General features: G+C 43.8%; 1 protein-coding gene across 5 annotated transcripts in view; it reads left to right on the top strand.

The window, feature by feature from the left end:
• KAT6B (lysine acetyltransferase 6B) overlaps positions 1–24,852 on the top strand; it is a 2,279,653-nt gene that overhangs the window by 851,165 nt on the left and 1,403,636 nt on the right. For all 5 annotated transcript variants that reach the window (XM_044056739.1, XM_044056740.1, XM_044056738.1 and 2 more), the window contains exon 6: positions 20,263–20,395. In XM_044056739.1, the coding sequence (XP_043912674.1) occupies positions 20,263–20,395 (133 nt within the window). The remainder of the gene's footprint in view (positions 1–20,262; positions 20,396–24,852) is intronic.

Here is a 24,852-nt window from a genome sequence, read left to right on the forward strand (position 1 = left end):
TGTGTTATACCCCTGACGACCTGATGTCATGGAAGAAGCGACAACATCCGACGCAGAATCCTAAGACTCTGGTATTCACGCTGACTGAGGGCTACCTGCAGGCAGATAACCTGTGTGTGATGACTGCAACAGTGAATACACTCTAGCATCTACATTTATGGTAAGTGTGCACAACTGTACTATAGTGCTGTCCTGAAGACTACATTTTCCTTTGTTACCTTTTCTGGTACCTTGTTTTTTACTCAGTACTTTTGGTCAGTTTTGTCCACTCCTGTTGGTGTGCAAGGCCTCCCTACCTCTCCTTCCCAAACACAAATTACCAGATGTGGCTGCTTTTTTAAGAGTGCTGCTCTGATGGGTATATATCTGCCAGTGCTGGGTGGTCTCACTGCATGTTCTCTGTAGGAGAAAGACATGCACTATTTACTGGGATTTCAGCAGGGAGACTGGTAGACTTGATGCACAGTTTGGGAGTACAGCATATTCATTAAAGTCACAGTCATGTTTCTCTGAGTAATAAACCACACTAGACCAGGACTTTCTCATCTAAAGATTACCTCCCCATCCTGTAAGACTGTGAAGAAATTGATACTTGTCATTAAGCATTCATTTCCAGTGTCATCTAAGAAGACTTCACTTTGCAGACACATTTACTCCTGGGGTAAGCGCATTCAATTTCCTGGGCAGGAAGCGTTTGTCTCTTAAAAGCCATGACATGAGATTTCAGGTGTGTACACAGAAAAAAAAATCACGTAGGTGGACTAACACTCTTATTCCATTTTTTTCTGCACTTATGTTATGATCTTCTGCAGTACTGATCCTACTCTTTGAACAGATACAGTTATGCCAGGTGTAACCATATAACTGTACTTGTTGTATACATGTACATTGCTTTTATAATATTCTGGAAGAATGCCTTCAGTGTTGTTTCTTTTGCACTAGTAAAAATTTGGCATTCAAATGCTTTGATGAGAACCTAGGGGACTGGATTGCAATTGCTGGTCTAATGCCTGCATAGCCTAATGAAAGGAAAACCTATAGCTGCAGTGACCCACTCTTTGGTAGATATAAACATAGTTGCACATCAGTGCATTCTTTTGTCCTTCTATTCATCTGTTGCAGTATTCGTAACATGAGAGAGTTCCCTTCCATAGGCGAACCGACATTGGCCAGTATACAAAAGATGGTTCTGATGTAGTTCCTTTAAATGTGTGGAACAAAAGCACTTAACCTTGTTTCTGAATTTTGGTATAATAAAATCTTTGCCTTGAACTGCATTGTTCTTCTACATTCGCTGTAACAGGTGTTTGTGGATTTATAGTTTGGTTTCTCGCCTATTCGAGTTTGTAGTTTGTACGTAAGACTTTACTACTGTAAGGTGCGTGGTACGTCGCACATAGACTGCGATCGGACATCGGCCATAAAAGTGATGTATGCGCTCCAGATCTTCAGAACTTCTCTACCTCCAGATCCGAATGCCAGATTCTAAAATATGGTCCAACTCTGAGTCATTTTGTGATTCTTCAAATTTCAGGTAAGTTCCCCATTGGGGAATTCTTTTTGACTTTTGCTACTGTCTTTTGTTAGGGTTCATGTCATCCAAGAGGGGCAAGCACCAATGTGGACCACAAATACCACACAAAGCCACCTCCAGTGCCTTTTCCGCCTAGTCCCAAACCACAACCACAAAAAAACTGCTCTATTTTCAGGACTTTGTCCCAAAGACCTTAAGGACTAGATTATCCTTTTTAGCTGTCTACCTTGGGAATCAGCATTTAAAGCTGCTAACCAAAAGTACTGTGAAGAGATCCTTGGGGACCAAAGCCGAGTCAGTTTTGAAGTGGAAGGCCAGAAAGCAAAGGCCTGAACCTTCTGCTCCACCTCTGAAACCCGACATCTCTCTTGAGGCAGAGGACAGCCCGGAGACACGCCTGGTTAACAGCTCAGATTTACAGGCTGAGCCTGATGTCCAGGGAACCTTGGATCTGAGCATAAGCACATCCACAGAGCCCGAGCAGGCATCCGTTTTGGATGTCCAAGGGGAAGCACGGCTCGTGATTACGAAGACCCTAAGGTGATTCCTCAGGTACTTGTTGGGGAAGAGGTAGATTGTGACCTGATCAAATGTAGGCCTACGTCAGACCCTCATACCCTACTCAAAGCAGTCCTACATGGGAAATAGAAACAAAAAAAACAAGCATTTGTCTCCACCAAAAGAACCTGCTAGCAACTGGCATGAATTCACGCAGGGTCTTTTCAGTGCCCTTATGTCACTTAGGCCTCCTCCAGGTTTTATCTGCTCCCCCTCCCAGTTATGTTTCCCCACTTAAAAGGACTAGGGAAGAGGATTCATCAGAGGAAGAGGCATCTTCAGGGGAATCACTGGCTTACTCTCTCTTCAGATCCTTTCCCCCCTGGATTATGCCCCCTCAGAAGAATCCAGTGGAACAGATTTCACCTATGAAACATCTGTCCTTTGGAGAGACCCTAGCTGAGATGAGAGACCATTTTAAACAGGATAGCACACAAGTATCTGAAGTACAAAAAAGATACTATGAGCTATTACAGGTGTAGCCACTACCCGTCTGCTATTCCTCCTGTCTTGCCTGCCTTTCTCGATGCTTTTACTTCAGCTTCACAGGCACGAGATTCCCAGCCACCCACCCCCAAAAAGCCAGGCCACTTCTACAAGGTTCCAGTGGACTGCAAGTTTCTCTTCAGATGTCCTTCTGCAGACACTTCTGTGATTTCTGTGGCTTCTGACAGGCCATCAAAATTTCTGCCCTCCACTACCCTCTTACCATATGATAAGGATAGCAGGATCCTGGATAGACCAGGCAAAACGTATACACTTCTACCACTCTAGCATTTAGGGCCATAAATTACCAAACATACATGACCAAATTTGCTTTAGAAAAATGTCCCAATTCTCATAAGTAGTTGCAGACTTATCTGACTCAGAAACAGAAACCTTGGTTGCGACTTTGCTTGGTGCATCTTCTCAAGTAGCACGTCACTCCATAAAATGCAGCTATGTATTGCAGAGGCTTCCACCAGAGCTGCTGCCTCTGGATCAGTTTTAAGAAGATTCTGTCGGCTAAGATTTCACCTCTTACCTGAGGACATCAAAAACAAACTTATGGATGCTCCTTTGGACAGGTCAGCCTTGTTTGGACAAGCAGTTGCTAACCTGTTCAAATAATTGCAGGAAAAGGGTAAGGAACTCCAGGAATTGAAACATTTTTGTTTCCCCAGTACCCACGTTCTAAAGAAATTACCTTGCAAAGCCTTTATTTGTGCATAGACATTCAACCCAAAACAAAAAAGGGTGACAGGAGACAGCAACAGTCTAGGACCCCACTGGCAACTCCCAGACCTAAGTGGCCATTTCTAGACAAGCCATCCTCTTTGACTTCTTTCCCCCCTCACCCACATCTCTCTTTCCCAGCACCTTTCCCTGTCCATACCAATCTGGGAAAGCATAACCCAAGACTTTCGGGTTCTCTCAGTTGTTCACAAAGGGGTACTTCATGGTGTTGGATCAACTACCCTCCTTCAGGGGCATCCCTCAACCTCCCAGGGAACAATTTGCCTTTTTCCCCAGAGGTTCTGATAGCATTATTGAACCAACGGACCATCCAACGTGTCCCCAAAAACCAAATGGGCAAAAGTTTTTATTCCAGGTTGTTCCTGGTGCCAAGGAAGGAAGGTCCCTCGAGAGACACCCATCCTGGACCTATCCCATCTTAATAGTTTTCTAAGAGTACCATTTTCTGAATGCTGACCCTCCAGACTGTGTTCCCACTCTTGCTGCCTCCCTGGATATCAAAGATACATATCTACGCATTCCCATCCATCCCAACTACAGGAACTGTTTATGCTTCTCTGTATCATCATGGCATTTTTAATTGTATGCCTTGCCCTTTGAGCTTTCTACTGCACCAAGGATTTTCACCAAATGTCTTGCTCCCATGATTTCCAACTGCAGACTCCAAGGAATACACAACTTTCCATATGTGGCTGACCTCCTCCTTTTAGCTACCTCCACAGAGGAGATGGAACACAATATTGCCTTTACCATCAATTTTCTACAAAGTCTGGGGTTCACCATAAACTTAAAGAAATCAGTTCTCACCCTTTCTCTGGGTCACATTTTCATTGTGTCTAGGATACAAATAAATCTTGTGACTGTTTCTCTACCCCCACAAAAGATACAGGACCTTATCTTGTTCTTCCAAAACCTTCTACTAGTTCACCACATTACAGCCAGAGTGTTCCTCAGTGTCTTGGGCCTCATGGCATCCACCATTCCCATGATTCCCTTAGCCAAACTCCAGATGAAATAATGGCAGTGGTATCTAAAATCAGTTTGGATGCCACACCAGCACCCCTTAGAATTCTCCATTCCTCTCATCCCCTGTCTGAAGAGGAAACTTCGGTTGTAGATACATCAAGTGTCTCAACCCAGGACTACCCGTACACCCTCCTGCTCTTCGTCAGGAGATCTGCACAGACAACTCAGACATAGGTTGTGGGCAACCCTCAGCCACCTGAAAGTACAAGGGATCTGGTCTCCCTCTCAGTTGAAGGAATACATCAGTGTAAGGGAGATGAGGGCACTGCTATTGGCCGTGCAGACCTTCCACCCCTTATTCCAACAGGACCTCTGAAGCTGTTGACAGAAAATAGGACAGTCCTCTGGTATGTGAACAAACAAGGGGGACCAAATCCTACCTATTATGCAGGGTAGCTCTTCAGGGTTAGGAGCTGGCAGTAAAATTCCAGGTTACTCTTCAGCAGTGTACATCCCATCTTCACAAAATTGTATGGCAGGTTACCTGAGCAGGTCCCAAAAAACATCCCATAAATGAATGAATGCTTCAAAGGGATGAGTTTCTAAATATTGTACACCAGTGGGGTATTCCTCAATCAGACCTTTTTGCCTCCCCCATGAACAGACAACTTCCAAGGTTTTGTACCAGGGAGCATCATCCTCTGGTCTGGAAAGTGAACACCCTTTCTTTTGGAAGGGGATGTTTCTATATACATTCCGTCCCCTTCCCCTCATCCCAAAAGTCCTATACAAAATTTAGCAGGGCAAACCAAAAATCTTGCTGGTGATTCCCTTCTGGCCAAGACAGTATTGGATGTTCTTCGTGTTTCACTGTTGCAATCATTACATTTGGGTAATCTGCTGGCAGGTTGCCCTCAGTCGGCCTGAATTCTAAAGTCTTGGGTCCTGTGTTGGTTGCTGTCTTCTCTTCCATGATGTCAGGTCGTCATGGGTATAAAACATGCAGCTGATGCCATTTTCTTTAGTCTTTCTTGCCGCGCGGTGCCAGAAGCAGAAGCATTTCGCATGTGCCGGTCGGCCGACTACTGAAATATTTGAGTTTGAGTTTCAAAACCTAAGTCTTCACTAAAGCTAAGTACCCCGTTGGGGAAACTTTTTTCTTGCTTTTTACCAATGTCAGAAAAAGTTAATTGTATTACTTGTGGGAAGCAAATACCTCATAAGGATTTCCATTTATACTGTATTCCTTGCCTAGGCCCTGATGACAGCGTGCCTGGCTGTCAGTTTTGTGCTAGATTTAACCAATGCACTATTAAGCGTTGGTATATTTTTGCATCTAAGTATTTTGGAAACAGATTTAACTACCTAGAAATGTCGTCGGATAGCAATCCGACTGCCGGAGTACATAAAAAACGCAAAGAGAAAGGCAGTCGAGATCCAAATCCGACGACGAAGCTTCTCCTAAGCCAGTCGCCGGTACTCAGTGATGCATTTTCGCAGCCCCTGATACCCGCTACCTTCGAGTCGCAGGCCTCTACCGACACCCATGTGGAGTCTGGCTTGCTGCAAGATACTCAAGGTATTGGACTGAAGGATGCATCTCCCTCGGATCGGTCCAGAGCCGCTGAACAGGCACCGGTTTCTGAGGGTGTATTCAGACCATTACATTTTTATATCAAACCGACGAAAGCTGCAAAACCAAAGGCAAAGACACCTTCTAAAACTAAAAAAAAACGACGCCTGAGCCACGTGCACAGGCCTCTATGCCTAAAAAACAGATGATCAAAATGGCTGAAGACCTTATTACCTTGATCAGGGGTACCCATCCCCCTCCAGATAAGAGGCCTAGGCACGACAATGATTATGAATCTTCAGATCAGGTTTCTATTTCTTCTGATTCCTCTTCTTATCAGGAATTATCTTTACCTCCCTATGAGGATTCTGATGCTGATGCTGAGGAGTCTATTCCATCTGCATCTCCTCCTGAGGATTATTCATTTGGAGAAACCTTGCATACTTTGAGGGAGCATTTTCACTGGGAGAGTCAAGACTTCTCAGAATCAATAGAGGCTCAGGGATTTCCTTCTTCTCCCTCAGCACAAGCCTTTAGCCATTCCCCCTGTTTTAGACATTGTGGATGATGTGTTTTCGGAGTCAAGCCTGACCCTTGACTCCTTACTTCCGGCTCCCAGTAAGCCTGACAGGTATTACAGGGTCCCTGACTCTCATACATTTTTATTTAGAAACCCTGCTGCTGATGTCCTTCATGGATGCATCTGCAGTCATAACAACTGGGTTGTCCTGTCGTCAGGCAGCCCTTCGGTCGGCCGGATTCCAAAGTCCGGGTCCGGCTTCGGCTGATGTCGCACCTCACCCGACGTCATATCTGCTGGTCTTCGGGTATAAAGGCATCAGCCGACGCCATTTTTCCTCAGTCTTTCTTGCCGCGTGGCGCCCGAAGCAGAAGCTGTTCGCAAGTGCCGGTCGGTCAGATCCAGAGATTACTACTACCGAATACTACTTCGAAGACTTCTAAAAGCTAAGTACCCCGTTGGGGACTCTTTCTTGCCTCAGCCGATGTCAGAAAAAGTCAATAACTGTTTAACTTGTGGGAAACAAATACCTCATAAAGATTTCCACTCTTACTGTTTGCCTTGTTTAGGCCCAAACCACGACGTAGCAGCCTGTTCGGCCTGTGCCTCATTCAACCGCGAGCGCTTAGGCGTCGGAGTTTGCTGAACAGTTTTTTGGCTCAGATTTTGCGTACATTATGCCGTCGGATCCTCCGACTACCCAAATTGTTAAAAAATGCAAAGAAAAAGACCGACACTCGCGGTCCACGGTTTCGGCCGAAACCATGGTTAAGCAAACCGCGAGTGTCTCGGTTTCGGCCGAAACCGAGAAAACTGATCAAAGTACAGCTGAATCAATGACTACTACTGAGGTTCCTGCTACCTTACTTGAATCGGCCACAGAAATTTTACCTACAACAGTGGTTACTAGTGACTTATCAGACACCATTCCTTTGGATGTCTCTACCCCAGCACGTGGTGCTGCTAGGCCTCCTGCAGCCATGTCTATTAAGGCCTTTGCCAGGGCTAAAGCAGCCAAATCTACTAAATCAGTGCCTGTTAAACCCCCCTCAACCAGGCCCACTTCTAGTTCACAAATACTTACTCTAGCAGAAGATTTAATATCTTTAATTAGGGGATCTCAATCTCACCTAGACAGGGCCTCTCAGCCCCCAGAAAAGAGACCTAGAGCAGAGCCCCCCGAGCCTGTGTCCTCTGATGATTCTGCGGATGACTCAGATATTACAGACCAGCCAGAGGCTCCTTTCTCCAATTATGAAGACTCAGATGCTGAAGAATCCATTCCAGCTGCTTCTCCACCAGAAGAATTCTCCTTTGGGGAAACCTTACATGCCATGAGAACAATTCCAATGGCAGGAACAGGATTTCTCAGATTCCAGAAAAGACTTAGGACTTTTCTGCACCTTCCACAACACAGGCCCTTAGCTATACCTCCTGTCCTCTCTGTTGTGGACGATGCATTTAATGATGTCTGCACTGCACCAGATTCCTTACCTCCAGCCCCTGCCAAACCAGATAGATTTTACAGGGTACCAGACACTCATCATCACCTATACAAGGCCCCACTTGCAGACCCGAAACTATATCCCAGGGGCCTAAGGCAGTAGCCTCGACCACAGCAAAAAACCCTATTCCTTCTGAAAGGGAAGCCAGGTCTTTAGACAGATGGGGCAAAAAAGTTTACACCTCAGCTACTCTTTCAGCTAGAGCTTTAAACTGTCAGTTTCACATGATACAATACCAAGAGTTTATGCTTGATCAATTAACTAAAAAGCTATCCTCTGATGACTCTATAGATAAGAAATATGTATTAGAAATGGTAAATAACATACAACAGGTTAGTAACCATTCCTTAAAATGTGGCTATGCTGCACTGGAGGCTTCATTTAGATCAGCCATGACTGGCACAGTGATAAGAAGACATGCATGGCTGAAGGAACAGGTCTTACCAGATCATGTTAAAGCTAAGTTATTAGATGCTCCTATGGATAAGGCCAGTTTGTTTGGTACACCTGCCCAGCAGGTAATGAAGAAAATGGAAGAAAAGGCAAAATCTGTACAAACGGTTAAAGATTTCTTGCAGGTTCAGCCCCCAAGGTTTAGCAGGAACTGGCCTGCCAAAAATTGGTCCTTTCCTGACTCCACAAGATCCCAAAGGGGCAGGAGTAGACGTTCCAGAGGCAGAAATCAATCCAGAGGGGGTGCCTACAGAGGACGACAGTGGCAAGGTAATAACAGAGGCACAGGCACAGCCACTACCACTACAACAGCACAATCACAGTGACTTGATTCTAACTCCGCCTACCAGGGAACAAATAGCAGCACCATTAGGCGGAAAATTAACCTTATTTTCCAAGAACTGGCACTATATCACAAAAGACAAGTGGATTTTGCAAACCATAGACCAAGGTTACGGTTCCACTTCCACACTTTACCAGTCAAAAGAGGAATGCCAAACCTGCCTCCAAATCAAAAACAGAAGCTCTACAGCAGATAATGCAATTAACAAAGATGAGAGCTGTGGAAAGAGTACCAAGAACAGAACAAGGCAAAGGATTCTACTCCAGACTATTCCTAGTTCCAAGAAAGGAAAAAGTTGGAGACCTATTCTCGACCTGTCCACCTTAAATACATACATCATTGTCCCAAAATTCAAAATGCTGACCCTACAGCAACTTCTTCCCATGCTGGGCAAGGAGTGTTGGCTGGTAACTCTAGATCTCAAGGAGGCATACCTGCACGTCCCCATTCGACCAATTTGCAGAAGATACCTCAGATTTCTTGCAGGATCAGAGCACTATCAATTCTCAGCATTGCCCTTTGGCTTATCTACTGCCCAGAGTATTCACAAAATGCCTGGCATCAGTAATCGCCCACTGCAGACTTCAGGGAATCCAAATTTATCCATACCTGGACGACTGCCTGCTACAAGGGGACAACAAAAGCAAGCTGACAACAGATTTACAAAGGGTCATTTACTTGCTACAAGCACTGGGATACACAGTCAATTTACAAAAGTCAAGGCTGATACCATCCCAAACAAGGACATTCTTGGGCGGAATTGGACACAGTAAAACAAATGGCATTCCTAACTGCAGAAAAACAAAAACAACTCCCTCTTTACTTCTTGGCACTAACAAGACAGAACAAGCTAACAGCAAGAAAAGTTCTGCAGGCCTTGGGCTTCATGGCATCATGCATAATCTTGGTTCCACATGCCAGACTACATATGAGAAAACTACAGTGGTACCTAAAGAATTTATGGTCACAACACAGGCACAGCCTAGAAGCAGAAATTCCACTAATCCCATGCCTAAAACAGGAGTTCCTATGGTGGGCTCAAGCATGCCAGTCAAACCCAGGCCTACCCTTTCACAACTATCAAGCAAGCCAAACCATCACAACAGACGCCTCGGACCTAGGATGGGGGACTCACATGCTGGACAAATGCGTACAAGGATTGTGGACGAGGACCAGCTTCACCTGCACATCAACCTAAAAGAAATGCTGGCAGTAAAACTGGCAATCCAAAAATTCAGACCATTTCTCAAAGAAGGCCATTTGATGATAAGGACAGACAACACCACAGTCATGTGGTACATCAACAAACAGGGAGGCACTCATTCATACCCCCTATGCAGAATGACTTTGGACCTTTGGAACCTGGCACTCAGCTACAACATCCAGTTACAGGCAATATTTGTACCGGGAAAGGAGAATACTCTAGCAGACATGTTAAGCAGAACCACCTCGGATGCTCACGAATGGATGCTACACCCGGACATCTTCAAGACCATCTCAAAGAAATGGGGAATGCCACAGATAGATCTATTCGCTTCCTCTCTCAATCACCAGCTCAAAAAATTCTGCACAAGGACATTCCACCCACTTGCATGGAAAGTGGATTCGCTCTCCTTCAGCTGGAAAGGTCTGACAGCATATGCATTCCCACCTCTTCCCTTGATACACAAGGTATTACTAAAAATCAAGGAGGAACGTCCAAGGATAACCCTGATAGCTCCAAACTGGCCAAGACAACACTGGTACCCATTGCTGAGGAGCATGTCTCGGGACAAAATGTGGACAATACCCTGATGCCTTTGATGTTAACTCAGAACAACTACAGCATCATGCATCCAAACCTAAAAACGTTGCAACTGACTGCATGGAACATCACATAGCAGCAACTAATCCAGAACTTTCCCAAAGGGTTAAAGACATTATCCTTGAAGCCCGCAGACCTTCAACAAGAAGGAACTATGCAGGAAAATGGAAAAGGTTTGTCATTTGGAGTGCTGAAAGAGGAAAAGATGTGTCGAATATAGATATTGCTAACATTCTGGAGTATTTGGCAGAGCTTCTACATACAGGCCTGTCCTATTCCTCCATCAAGATACATGCATCAGCTATTTCAGCAGAATACAGCTTCGATCCACCTGTCTTTTCACATCCTTTACTCAGGCAGTTCCTCAGAGGGATCAAGAATGTAAAACCTCCTAGGAAACCACCATTGCCAGCTTGGGATTTGAACTTTGTGCTAGAAAAGTTGACACTGCACCTTTTGAACCAGCAGCAACAGCAGACCTGCAGCATCTATCGTGGAAAACTGCTTTCCTACTGGCAATAACCTCAGCAAGGAGGGTTTCTGAACTTCAGGCCCTAATGGCAGTACAACCCTTCCTAATCTTCCACCAAGATAGAGTGTCCATGAGGACTAATCCTACATTTATGCCTAAGGTGGTATCCAGAGTGTCTTTAAACCAGGCAATCCACCTACCTACCTTCTTCCCCAACCCACAAAACAGAAGGGAAACAATACTGCATACCTTCGATGTACATAGACAGCTACGCTACTACCTGGACAGAACAAAAAGTAACAGAAAAACTGACCAGCTTTTTGTAGCCTATGCAACAGGAAGGGAAGGAAAAGCTATTTCCAAACAGACAATCTCCAAATGGATAGGAAATTGCATACGATTCTGTTACTCCTTCCATGGAAAACTAATTCCACAGAACATAAGGCCTCATTCTACAAGGGCAACAGCCACTACCACAGCCTTCTTACGAGGAGTGGCAACCAAGGACATTATTGAGGCGGCTACTTGGACCTCCGTGCATATATTTGCCAAGCATTATAATTTACCTCTGTATTCCAGATCCCAAGCAGGGTTTGCCACTGCTCTACTGCAAGGGATCCTAACCACACCATAATCTATTCTTCCTCCTCCCCTAGTTGGCTATGGTATTCTACCCAGTTGTTATGACTGCAGATGCATCCATGAAGGACATAGTACAGTTTTGTACCTACCATAAATGTAGATGTCCGAACTGGATAGCATCTGCAGTCAGGATTACCCTCCCTCCTTCCCCTCTGTGGTACTCCTAGGGTATTTACCCTCCTAATAGCTAGCTGGTGGGGGGAGTCTCTTATGGTGTATTTGTTTGCATATATGTACATACATGCTTATTTTTTGTGTTTGCCTTCTATCTTTTTGGAAACATTGGCATTTACCCAAAATTTAGCCTTCCAAGGGGGCAACTGGCATCTGGGGCAAGAAACACTGAGGAAAAATGGCGTCGGCTGATGCCTTTATACCCGAAGACCAGCAGAGATGACGTCGGGTGAGGTGCGACATCAGCCGAAGCCGGACCCGGACTTTGGAATCCGGCCGACCGAAGGGCTGCCTGACGACAGGACAACCCAGTTGTTATGACTGCAGATGCTATCCAGTTCGGACATCTACATTTATGGTAGGTACAAAACTGTACTATCCTGAAACTATTTCACAGGGTCCAAAGGGAGTTAAGGCCTCAACAGCAAAAAACCCCACTCCCTCCGACAGAGATTCAAGGGCACTGGACAGATGGGGAAAAAAGGTTTATACATCTGCAACCTTGGCAATCAGGGCCTTAAACTGTCAATTTCATATGGTTAAGTACCAACAACATGTTATGGGATTGCTGAAACAGAAAATGATGTTGATTTCAGAATGTGCAGAAAATAAGGAATGGCAGGAATTATTGCATGCAGCTGAACAAGTTGGAAAGCATACTTTGCAATGTGGTTTTGATTCTTTAGAGGCCTCCTGCAGGGCCACAGTTACTGGATCTCTGATTAGGAGGCATGCCTGGTTAAAGGAACAAAATTTGCCTGATCATGTTAAAGCTAAATTGCTAGATGCACCATTACAGCATGATTCTCTGTTTGGTATTAAGGCAGAAGAGGTTTTAAAGAAAATGGAAGACAAAACTAAGTCTATGCAAACTGTTAAAGATTTCTTACAAGTGCAGCCACCTAGAGTCAGTAGGCACTGGCCTACTAAAACTTGGTCCTTTCCTGTGTCAGACAGAGCTCAGAGGGGCAAATCCAGATGCCCTAAGGGTTCCAGGTACCAGGCTCAAGACTCATACAGGTCAAAGCAATGGGGTGCATCCACCTCCAAATCTGGAGGAGATAAAGCGCAAACCTACAGAAAGCAATCCCAATGACTTCCCTCTGCCTACACCAAGCACTTATCTTTTGGCAGCACCCATAGGGAGAAAATTAGCACTTTTTGCTCAAAATTGGCAGTTAATAACCCAGGACAAGTGGGTACTAAACATCGTATCACAGGGATACAGATTCCATTTCCACACTCTGCCAATGACAAATGGTTGGCCAGATTTGCGAAAAAACCAATGGGCAGAGGCACAGAAACAGGTTACGTCCTCATGGATATGGGGGCCATTCAGACAGTACCAGAACAGGAAAAAGGACAAGGATTTTACTCAAGACTGTTCTTGGTACCCAGAAAGGACAAGGCCTGGCGGCCAATACTGGATTTATCGATTTTGAACACATACCTGGACATTCCAAAATTCAAAATACTCACTTTGCAACAGCTTCTGCCCATGCTGGGCAAGAATGCTTGGTTGGTGAATTTAGACCTAAAAGAGGCATACCTGCATGTCCCAATAAGACAGTCGTGCAGAAGATACCTCAGATTCAAGGCTGGCTTAATGCATTACCAATTCTCTGCACTGCCCTTTGGCTTATCTACTGCACCCAGGGTCTTTGCAAAGTGCCTGGCACCAGTAATTGCATTTTTCAGACCACGGAGTATTCAAATATATCCTTACTTGGACAACTGTCTCATTCAAGCAGAGAACAAGGACACTCTTCTACGATACCTGACGTTTATGAAAAGGCTTCTAACATGCCTAGGGTACACAATAAACAAAAATAAATCACAACTGGTACCCTCTCAAAAGATAGCATTCCTGGGTGCAAGCTTGAATACAACTGCCCAGATGGCTTACCTCACGCCAGACAAACAAAGGCAACTGACTACTTACTTCAAACTGATGGCAACAAAAACCCAGTCTTCTGCAAGACAAATTCTGCAGGCTCTGGGCTTCATGACAACCTGCATCCTACTAATTCCATATGCAAGACTGCATATGAGGAAACTTCAATGGTACCTAAAAAGTTTATGGAGTCAACATTCACACAGTCTGGAAACAATGATTCCTCTCATCCCCTGCCTGCAACAGGAGTTTCTGTGGTGGGCAAAGGCCTGTCACCAAAACATGGGATGGCCCTTCACTCTACCCCCTGCCAGCCAAACCTTAACAACAGACGCATCAGATTAAGCCTGGGGGGCCCACATGGCAGGAAGATGCATTCAGGGCATATGGGCACCAAATCAAATGCATCTACATATCAACCAGAAAGAGATGCTAGCTGTTCAAAATGCCCTAACAGCCTTCAAGGACTTACTTCATCCAGGACAACTACTGATAAAGACCGACAACAACACAGTCATGTGGTATATAAAAAAGCAAGGGGGCACACACTCGTAACCCCTTTGCAGATTAGCCATGGCACTGTGGGACACAGCTTTGACCTACCAAATAAATCTTCAAGCTCAGTTCCTGCCAGAAAACAAAACTCTCTGGCAGACGATTTAAGGAGGAACCTTATGGATCCTCACGAGTGGAAATTAAATCCACAAGTCTTCAGCATGATAGCAGAGACATGGGGGATCCCAGACATAGACCTATTTGCCTCTCCTCAAAATTATCAACTGAAAGGATTCTGCACAAGGACTTATCACAGACAAGCATGGAAAGTGGACGCCCTATCCTTCAGTTGCAAAAACCTATCAGTTTACACCTTTCCTCCTCTGCCTCTTCTCCCCAAGGTCCTCCTAAAAGTCAGACAAGAGAAACCAAAGGTGATACTAATTGCCCCGGACTGGCCCTGCCAATACTGGTACCCAATCCTAAGGAACTCGTCTCAATACCCAGCTTGGACCTTGCCTCAAAAACCACAACTACTGTCCCAGCAAAACAATCAGATCCTGCACAATCAACTACAGACTCTGAACCTGGCAGCATGGCTAATCCTGTAATCATACAGACGACACCTCTCAGCAAAGCTGTGATGGATGTCATTTTGGAAGCCAGTAGGCCTAGTACTAGAAAGTCTTATGCTGACAAATGGAAGAGATTCTGTGCTTGGAATCAAGCACAAGGAACTGATGCAGCAGAACCGCATATTCCTCAGATATTACAATACTTAACTGAGATGCTTGACAAAGGCCCATCTTTCTCCTCAGTCAAAATCCATGCCTCTGCCATTTTGGCTCATTACAATACAGAGCCACCAATCTTTTCTCATCCTTTACTAAAGCAGTATCTTAGAGGAGCGAAAAATTTAAGGCCTCCTAGAAGATCACCATTAGCTGCATGGGACCTCAATTATGTGTTGGAAAGCTCACCCTGCCTCCATTTGAACCAGCTGCTACTGCTGATATAAAGTTCTTATCATGGAAGACAGCTCTGCTACTAGCAATTACTTCAGCAAGAAGAGTTTCAGAGCTACAGGCCCTCATTGCTGTAGAGCCTTTTATCATATTTTACCCAGACAGGATGTCTCTGAGGACAAATCGTACTTTTATGCCTGAGGTCGTTTCCAGTGTGGCTCTTAACCAAACAATTCATCTACCAACTTTTTATACAAATCCGCAGAACAAAGGGGAAGAGAATTCTGCATTCCTTGGAAGTACACAGACAGCTAAGATTCTACTTGAGCAGGACTAAAGCTCTAAGAAAAACTGAGCAATTACTAGTTTCATATGCTGCAGGATCAGAAGGAAAGGCCATTTCAAAGCAGACAATTTCAAAGTGGATAAGCCAATGCATCCGTTTCTGCTACTTACACCATGGAAAACCTGTGCCCAAGGGCATTAGGTCTCATTCCACCAGGGCTGCAGCTACTTCAGCAGCCTTTCTCAGAGGAGTACCAACCAAGGACATTCTAGAGGCTGCTACTTGGAGTTCTGTTCACACCTTCACAAAGCATTACCATTTGCCTCTCTACTTTAAGTCCAGGGCAGGCTTTGCCACTGCAGTGCTGCAGGGCCTTATAGCCTCACCTAATGCTGTTTAGCTCCAGCCTCCCAACCATAGCTTTGGGATTCTACCCAAATGTAATGACTGCAACAGTGAAACACGAAGAACATAGTACAGTTGTGTACACTTACCATAAATGTAGATGTTTGAGTGTATTCACTGTTGCAGTCCAGGTTACCCTCCCGCCATCCCCCTTTCATTCTACAGTTTATCTTTCCTTCTCTATCTTCTACAACCTATGTGGTGTATTTGCTTGTAGATGAAGGTAGTTTATATTGGTGCATGTGTGTATGTATATATATATATATATATATATATATATATATATGTGTGTGTGTATTTAGAATATTGCTACCTTTTTGGGGGCACCTGACATCGGGGGCAAGGAAAACTAAAGAAAATGGCGTTGGCTGCATGTTTTATACCCCTGACGACCTGACGTCATGGAAGAGAAGACAGCAACCGATGCAGGACCCAAGACTTTGGAATTCAGGCTGACCTGAGGGCAACCTGCCAGCAGATTACCCAAATGTAATGACTGCAATAGTAAATACACCCGAACATCTACATTTATGGTAAGTGTACACAACTGTACTTTCCCTCTCCTCCTTCATTTGGTCAAGGGCAGTCACCGCAAGTTACCTCACAGAGTGGACCTCCTCACACAAGACAAAGGGACCCTTATCCACCCCTCTGCCTTGCTGACTTCAATTGACCCTGTGGATGATAGGGTACTAATCCCTTTCAGACACCTGTTCTTTGAGGATGTGCTTACAGTCCTGCAGGAGTCCAGTAAACCAAATACCAGAAAATTGTATTTAGCAAAATGGAAGAGATTTTGTGTCTGGTGTCTGAAACAAAGTAAGGACTCATTAACAGTGTAAATTCCCCTGGTTGTAACTTATTTGTGTGAATTTCTCAATGCTGGTTTGGCTTACTCTTCAGTAAAAGCTCATGTCGGCCGTATTTGCCTGTTTGCCTCTATCTTCCCCTTTAGCTATCAGATTTGAGGCAAAACAGTTCTTTAGAAGTGTCCTACACGTTAAGCCTCCCAGGAAACCTGTTCTGCTTCCCTGGTCCCTTAACTTTGTTTTAGAAAAACTGGCCCTCCCATCCTTTGAGCCAGTTTCTTCAGCTTCCCTTCAATACTGTTCCTAGAAAACTGATATTCTTCGTGTTTCACTGTTGCAGTCATTACATTTGGGTAATCTGCTGGCAGGTTGCCCTCAGTCGGCCTGAATTCCAAGGTCTTGGGTCCTGCGTTGGTTGCTGTCTTCTCTCCCATGATGTCAGGTCATCAGGGGTATAAAACATGCAGCAGACGCCATTTTCTTCAGTCTTTCTTGTCGCGCAGTGCCCGAAGCAGAAGCATTTCGCAAGTGCCGGTCAGCCGACTACTGAAATATTCAAGTTTGAGTTTCAGAACCGAAGTCTTCACTAAAGCTAAGTACCCCGTTGGGGAAACTTTTTTTCTTGCTTTTTACCGATGTCAGAAAAAGTTAATAATTGTATTACTTTTGGGAAGCAAATATCTCATAAGGATTTCCATTTATACTGTATTCCTTGCCTAGGCCCTGATCACAACGTGCCTGGCTGTCGGTTTTGTGCTGGATTTAACCATCGCACTGTTAAGCGTCGGTATATTTTTGCATCTAAACCCCTCATTTATGCCTAAGGTAATCAATGACTTATCTTTAAATCAGTCCATACACTTAACTACCTTTTTCCATTCCTTCCAGAATTATAGTGAGAGAGTTCTCCATACTTTAGGTGTCCACAGGCAACTTAGATTTTATTTAGATAAGGCCAAAGCTGTTAGAAAGTCTGATCAACTTTTTGTTTCTTACCACCCCAGGGCTCTGGGGTAGACTGTGTCCAAGCAGACTATTTCCTTCTGCTACACTCACCATGGTAAGACTCTCCATTCCCCTGTTGGGGCTCATTCCGCTAGGGCTGTTGCCTCATCTGGGGCCTTTTTCAAGGGATCGGACACTAATTTAATTCTTGAAGCAGCTACATGGACCTCAGTCCATACCGTCACCAAACATTATAAATTAGATGTAATTTATAAATCCAGAGCAGGGTTTGCCAGAGCCACACTGCAGGGCTTACTGGAAAGCTCTTCTGCTGCACCTTCCTTCCTTCATGAGCTTTGATATTCTCCCTCATGTTGTGAATACTGCAACAGATGAATAAAAGGACATAAGATGTCCTTCTCTTCTCTGTTGCAGTATTCCTATCCCTCCCTCCTCCCCCCTGGCCTTGCTTCTATTTGGATGATTCTTACTCTACTTCCTTAGGCTGGCATTCCTCCTGAGGCGGTCAGTTCTGAGGATGGTTTGTGCATACGTCACTTTTATGGCCAACGTCCGATCGCAGCCTACATGTGACGTACCACGCACCCTACAGTAGTAAAGCCTGTTGTATATTGGCCAGCGTCGGTTCGCCTACAGTGGGGAACTCTCTCATGTTATGAATACTGCAACAAAGAACAAAAGGATATCTGTCATTGTGCTAAGATTTTACACAGTTGTTCTTTCTTTGCTTACACACTACTGCTGAAGTGTTTTATCAGTCTGCATGTTTTCAGTGACAGCCATCAACTTTCTGATCCAGAATGCTCATGTGTTTATGATCATTGTAAGCCAGATAAAATGTTTCTACCAATAAATGTCATATTTTCTGCTAAAGGTCATTCTGCATAGTGCCCTTGAGCCCCATAGCAGCAGTCTTTGGTTGCTAGTCACAAAACAGTAAAAAGGTCATCTTATATGTTTGTGCATTAACAGAATAATATAAGGATTCTTTTGATTAAAAGTGAACTAACAAGTAACATTTCTATGAGCAGAATTTCACCATGAATGCACAGTACTGATTTTAGGAGAGGCCAGAATAAGTATAGTAATATTCTGTGTTTTAAGTGGCATCCCAAGAGAATCTTAATGTGAGTGACTATATAATGTTTTCTACATGCTCTTTGATAATGAATGCTTGCTTTTTTCCCTTCTCAATTTGTTAGTACCACCTTTACAGTGATTTAATTTGTGAATAAGCTATTTAATTTGTGGTAAACATCTAAGGCATGCATGTGTATGTGAGAGTGATATGGAAGAAGAACAAACACAACCACAAAGGAAGAAAAGTCCAAAAGAAACCACAAAGGCTACTGTCCAAAAAAAGTTTAATAAAAACTTAGCGCCTCGGCCTAAGCAGCCTTCAAAGAGTTACTCATACCTCACAAAGCATTCCAATATATACAATATATATTGCACATTAAAAAGTCCTTCCCTCAATCAAACAATCAAGTCATCATTCAATTATACTAAATTACACACACTTCCAATTACATTCCTTGTTCAAGCCAAAAGGCTCTAGAGTACCAAACTTCAAAATAAAATTTCTTTTTTTTTTTTTTTTTTTTTTAGTAATTTTTCTTTTATATTAATGTGTTCACCAAACTGCACCTCTACCTTTTCTAAAACACAACCAGAAAAGTTGTTAGGGTTGGAATTGTGAAACTGTAAAAAATGCATGCCTAATGGGTTCTCTAGTTTTTTATTCTTAATGTCCCTCACATGCTCCAAAAATCGAACCTTAAAACTCCTGTATTTTTCCCTAATGTAGAATAAATTACAGGTGCATTTTAAGGCATAAAACATACCTTCTGTACAGCAAGCAAATTTGCACCTAGGGGTAAATCTTACCCCATTTATAAACAGAAAAGAATTAACTAAATATTTACAGGCTGAACATTTATTATAAGGGACTGTACCCATTTTAGTCAAAATACCCCACTGTATCTTCACCTCAGAGAGAGTAAAATGTTTATGCTCCACCATATCGCCCAGATTTCTTGTCCTCTTATAAGAAACGTTAACATCTTTTGCCAAGAGACTACACAAATCTTTGTCTCTTAACATCGGCCAAAACTGTTTTACACATTTCACTATTTTATCAGTAAGCGCATTAAAGGTGGTAACAAAATAAACTTCCCTTCAGTCGTTCTTGTTAGAAAATCTAATATTATCAGCCATGTAAAAACATCTGTGTGACTTTGATAAGCTCCCTATTGACCTCACTGTTATCCATAGTATTTGAACATATGATGTGGAAGAAGAACCCTGCAGCAAGGCTAGCCACCCGGCGGTGTGAACCTTGGCTCTAGATGATTTTCAGTGTTAAAGTGAAACCCCAACCCAATGTGGAAAGTGGGAAAAAGGGGTTATAGATAGATTTGTTTACACTGCCTGCTATCTGATGATCAATTACCTTTAGGTCTTGGTAAAGCATTATTTAAGCATTCTTTGTCCTAGATTAAATTAACTAGATTTTGTGCTCACCTTTTGAGTCAGAATGATTGAATGAATGTGTGTAACTGTTTATGAAGATTTGTAGGACAGACCAAGGTTTATTTGTCTGTAATGTCCTAAACTATGGTATGCAATGAACTTTGAGATGATGATCTGTTTTATAATACAGGAATGTGGATTTGCCAGGTCTGTAGACCAAAGAAAAAGGGAAGAAAGTTTCTTCACGAAAAAGCTGCACAGATAAAACGGCGATACGCAAAACCTGTTGGACGTCCCAGAAGTAAATTAAAGGAAAAAGTGCTGTATGTTCAATATTTCACTTTCATTGATATAAAATTGTTACTGAAATGTGATATTTTGTCTTATTACTGTCTTTTCATGTATTTCATATGTTTACTGATATTGTTTCAAGTCTTATTTGTCTGTCTGATATGTTTAAATTGTTTTTCACTAGCTAGAAATGCTGTGCAATTAGCATCCATTTTATAGTATCATGATGTTTGACCTTTAATTACAGATACTAGATTTATTTTTTCTTTAAGATTGCTTTATTTGGGAGGCTGGAAGAATAACACTATCTGCTGGCATGGCAGCAGACACACGTGCCTTTCTTTGATGTGTGTCTGGGACTTCTTTTGCAAGCAGCAGTGACTTATTTGCTTAATGTTTAGCTGGGACTGCTTTTACAAGCAACAGTGACTTACTTTGTTATAACCCTACTAGAATCACTGTTGTTGTTAAGCTACATGTATTCCCGTTCTTTCCTGTCAGCTGTGTTCATTTTATTTATTTATTTTTTGATTGTCTTATGTCTTGATGACATTCTAAGTCATCAGGTAACGGAAGCAACACTTAATTTATTGTCATCTAACAGATTTTGAAACATTTATATTCTATGCAGTTCCACTCATTTAATGTGTCGTCATTACATGAGAGACTTTAGGCAAAGTTGTAAGGAACTTTTGTTGTTCAGTATTGTTTTCACTGCTTTTCCTGAATCACTGATGACTTGTTTGTTGTACTTTAACTACAATTCCTATAAAAAAATTTTTTTTGGGGAGGAGAGGGGGTCAGGTGATGTAGTTAATTACTGTAAGTGTGTGCGACTTTCACCTTATTAAAGAGAAGAATGTGAAAAAAAAAATGTTACAGATTTTTTTTAAAACGTGCAAAAATACTAGATCTGATGTCAATTTTCATTCTATCCTCAACCTGTGGGTTTGGATCTGATCCTTGGACCCAGCTCAGCCATTGCAGTAGCTCGTGGCAACCAAAAAGGTCCCATACCCATATTGCACACTTCCCAAGTTACCTCAGTTCCCGTTTGCTGCTTTTGTGAAGATATGGTTCAGCAGTAGCTCTCAGGGAGTTAAAGTTCATAGATTGGTACTAGGCTATCGGCCCTAGGGCCTATACCGGCCTAGCCATAACAATTCCCTGGCTATTTCTTCCCACAATATTTACTTCCCTGGATCGCTGTCTAGCAGGGTGACTGATGTAATCTTCGTTTATTCTTGATATTTGGGAATCTGGTTTGCTCCTCCTAACCGTCTCGGACGTTATACAGCTTGTACCAGCCAAAAACTCTTGAGCCAAGTCTCTACCCACAGTGCCTTGTGTAAGTTACCCCAAATCTCGTTTGCCACTGCCTGTCAGCAAGACGCCTCAGCCTTTGTCAACTAAGTGTTTTTCTAATTTCTAATTTTATTGAGAAATCTTTAAAAATATATTATACCTAGCTCTCCCATTTATTTCCGTATCTATATATATATATATATATATATATATATATATATATATATATATATATATATGTATAGTTGTATACTCCTCTACCCTTTTTCTTCTAACCATGATTGGTACTTGCCCCTTTTACCTCAGGTGATCTTGTCTACCATTGTTGGTAGATCTTGGCTCCTTCTTTACTTTATCTCACTCCTTTGTGTGCGTAACTGTAATTATTGGGCTTGTTTCTTTGTTTTTCACCCTTGACTATCCTTGACATGTCTGATAAACAGGCCATGACTGATAAACAGTCTAAAGGCACTTCAGGTTTTAAATGTTGCCAAGACTGCGATAGAAAGATGCCCAATTCCTGTGGGCATCTTTCATGTGTCTACTGCTTAGGCGCATCTTATCTGGATGTGGATTGCGACTTATATAAGGGGTTTAGTCAGAGAACCTTAGATACATAGGAATAAGCTCTTACTTAAAGGTTTATTTAAATCCCCTTTTGGCGAAGCCTTGTCCAAGGCGGACACAAAGCAAGACCTAACAAAAAAAAAAAAAAAGCCTTTTAGTACCAACCTCACCCTCGGTTCCAGTGGCTCCTAAACATAAACCCTCGGTTCCACACCCTTCAGAACCAATGGCTAAGGTTTCGAAACTTCAAGCTAGTGCCTCCTTGGCAACATCAACTTCAACGGTGCTGTCATCTCCCTTGTCGGCGACAGCCTCTATAGGTTCTGGCTTGGCACAGACTTTGCCTGCTAGCTTACAAACATTTACATCGGCACTGATACAGCCACAGCCCACTATCTTTGCACTGAAGCCTATATTGGAAATGCCCAGGACGAGGTATTCCTCAACTATAGATCCCTATGTTGGACATTTACCTAGTCCATACATTGAAAGACTAGAGTCCCCTTCAGCCTTTTCAGTATGGTCCTCCAGGAGTCTTTCAGAGTTGGATGCTGTACAGTTGGTGGGTCAGCTGTTGATGGCCAGAGGTATTCCTGCCCCTTCTTAGGTCCCTCTCCCTCTGGATTGGGGACCTTCTTTCTTGGCACTCCTACTTATCCTCCTCCAACTTCAACTGCAGTTTCAGAGCCCAACACTTTGAATAACCCCCATGCCGGCTGTTTTGGTGCCATTAGGTGTGTCCACCTAGGCACTGGAGATTGCTCTGACATCGTTGGCTCCAGCTATTGAGCTGACTGAGTCTTTGCACCGAGACCCCACTCCATCGGTTCCATGGTTTCCGGATTGGCTCCTGGTTTGGGTATGGTGCTGATCTCAGTTCCAGAAACTTTGATGCTTTTGGGTCCTTCCCTGGCTCCATTCTTAGAGGGCAGTCCCTCCGAGTGGAGTGTGACCTATGTTCTGAGGTGGTCCATCTTTCTTCCGGGTTCCCGCTCCTCTTCAGGGGGTACTGCCTTTGGAGTTATGGAGAGGGCCTTAGCCTCCACAGGCTGCCAACTGGCCCCACCCACATCGGAGTGCCATATTTCCATTTCCTCTGGTCCAGACACCGATCACTATGACAAGACAGCTAGCACTGAAGCTTCAGGTTGCCCAGTTACAGGGTCCCTCCTCTTTGGAGTCTTACCTAGATATTCCCACTGAGGAGACACCTGAAAGAGGACATGCAAGAGGAAGCATCTGAATTCTGCTGAAGAATCTGTCACAGAGGACATGTATTTTGATGAAGGGAAGTGTTTCCCATAGTCAACCCCTGAGGATGTTTCCTTCAGAGACATCCCAGAAATTCTGGAACAGAGTGGTGACTGGAAGTTCCAAGACCCATCCTTGGAGGAAACTGTGTAGTTGCAAGCTTTCGGTGCCTAACCACCTGCTGACGACCTTGTCATGCTAATCACGCACCGGGCTTGGAAGGCTCCTTATGCCATAGACCCCATTCCCCGGAGTCCTGACAAAATATCTTCACCAGAAGACACCAGTATTGGGCAAAGGGTTTGTCAGTAGATGCCATGGTGGTGGCGGCTGCCAGCATAAAGGAACTAGCTGATGAGAGTTCTTCTGTTCATCCTGCTAACAGGGAGCCTAGGACGATGGACAGGTTTGGAAAGTGGGTCTATGCTTCATCGACCTTTACACTTAGGTTCTTGAACTTTATGGCACATTTTACTAGACTTCAGAGAGACCTGATTAAAGAATTGTCAGAACCTCTAGTTGAGGCTGTCTCCAGTGAGGTACAAGATAAAGTCGTCTCGCAGTTAGCCACCCTGGAGTCTACATCAAACTCGTCCATGCAACTCATCGCCCATGCAGTTGAAGGGACAGCCAGAGCAGTGGGTTCTGGCATTGCCATTAAGCAACATGCCTGGATGCGCTTGTGTGAATTTGCAGAGCCCTTCACGTCTTCCTTCATCAACGCTGCATTTGATGGATCTTCCCTGTTCAACCCTAAAGTAAAGGACACACTAGGCAGGTGTGAAAAGGATAGTGTGACCCTGACTGGCATAGGCATTCATTATTCCACCCTTCAACGATCCTTCTCCAGGAATCAGAGGAGTGGGAAAATGTGTTTCAAAAAGTCCCAGGGGACCTTTCCATGACACACATGGCATCGGCTCCCCTTGAGGCAGAGGGGAGAGCTCAGATGGATGTTGACTCTGAGGCAGAGGTGGCCCATGAAACCAGGGGTCCAGGGATTCCTTCTCTGGACAGCCCTACCAATGCTCCTGAAAGGAGGCCCGATTGCCTGCCTCTGGAGGCAGTCGGGGGAAGACTTTCTCTGCACCTGACATACAGCATCTGATTCCTGAGTGCAGAAATTCGTTGCCAGAGGCTACAGTATCCCCTTCAACATAACCCCACATTCTCGAAGGTAAATCCTCGATATTCCACCTCATCAGAGGGATCAAGCCGCCAAAGAAATACAAAGGCTGCTGCAAAAAAGAGTCATCCAAGAAGTCCCACCAGACCAGTTAGAATCTGGGTTTTACTTAAGATTCTTTTTAGTGCCAAAAAAGACTGGGAACTGGAGGCCAGTACTAGACTTCAGCCTTCTAAACTA

Source organism: Protopterus annectens, chromosome 14.part0, assembly GCF_019279795.1.
Source record: "Protopterus annectens isolate FY-2018-M chromosome 14.part0, PAN1.0, whole genome shotgun sequence".
Lineage (NCBI taxonomy): Eukaryota > Metazoa > Chordata > Ceratodontiformes > Protopteridae > Protopterus > Protopterus annectens.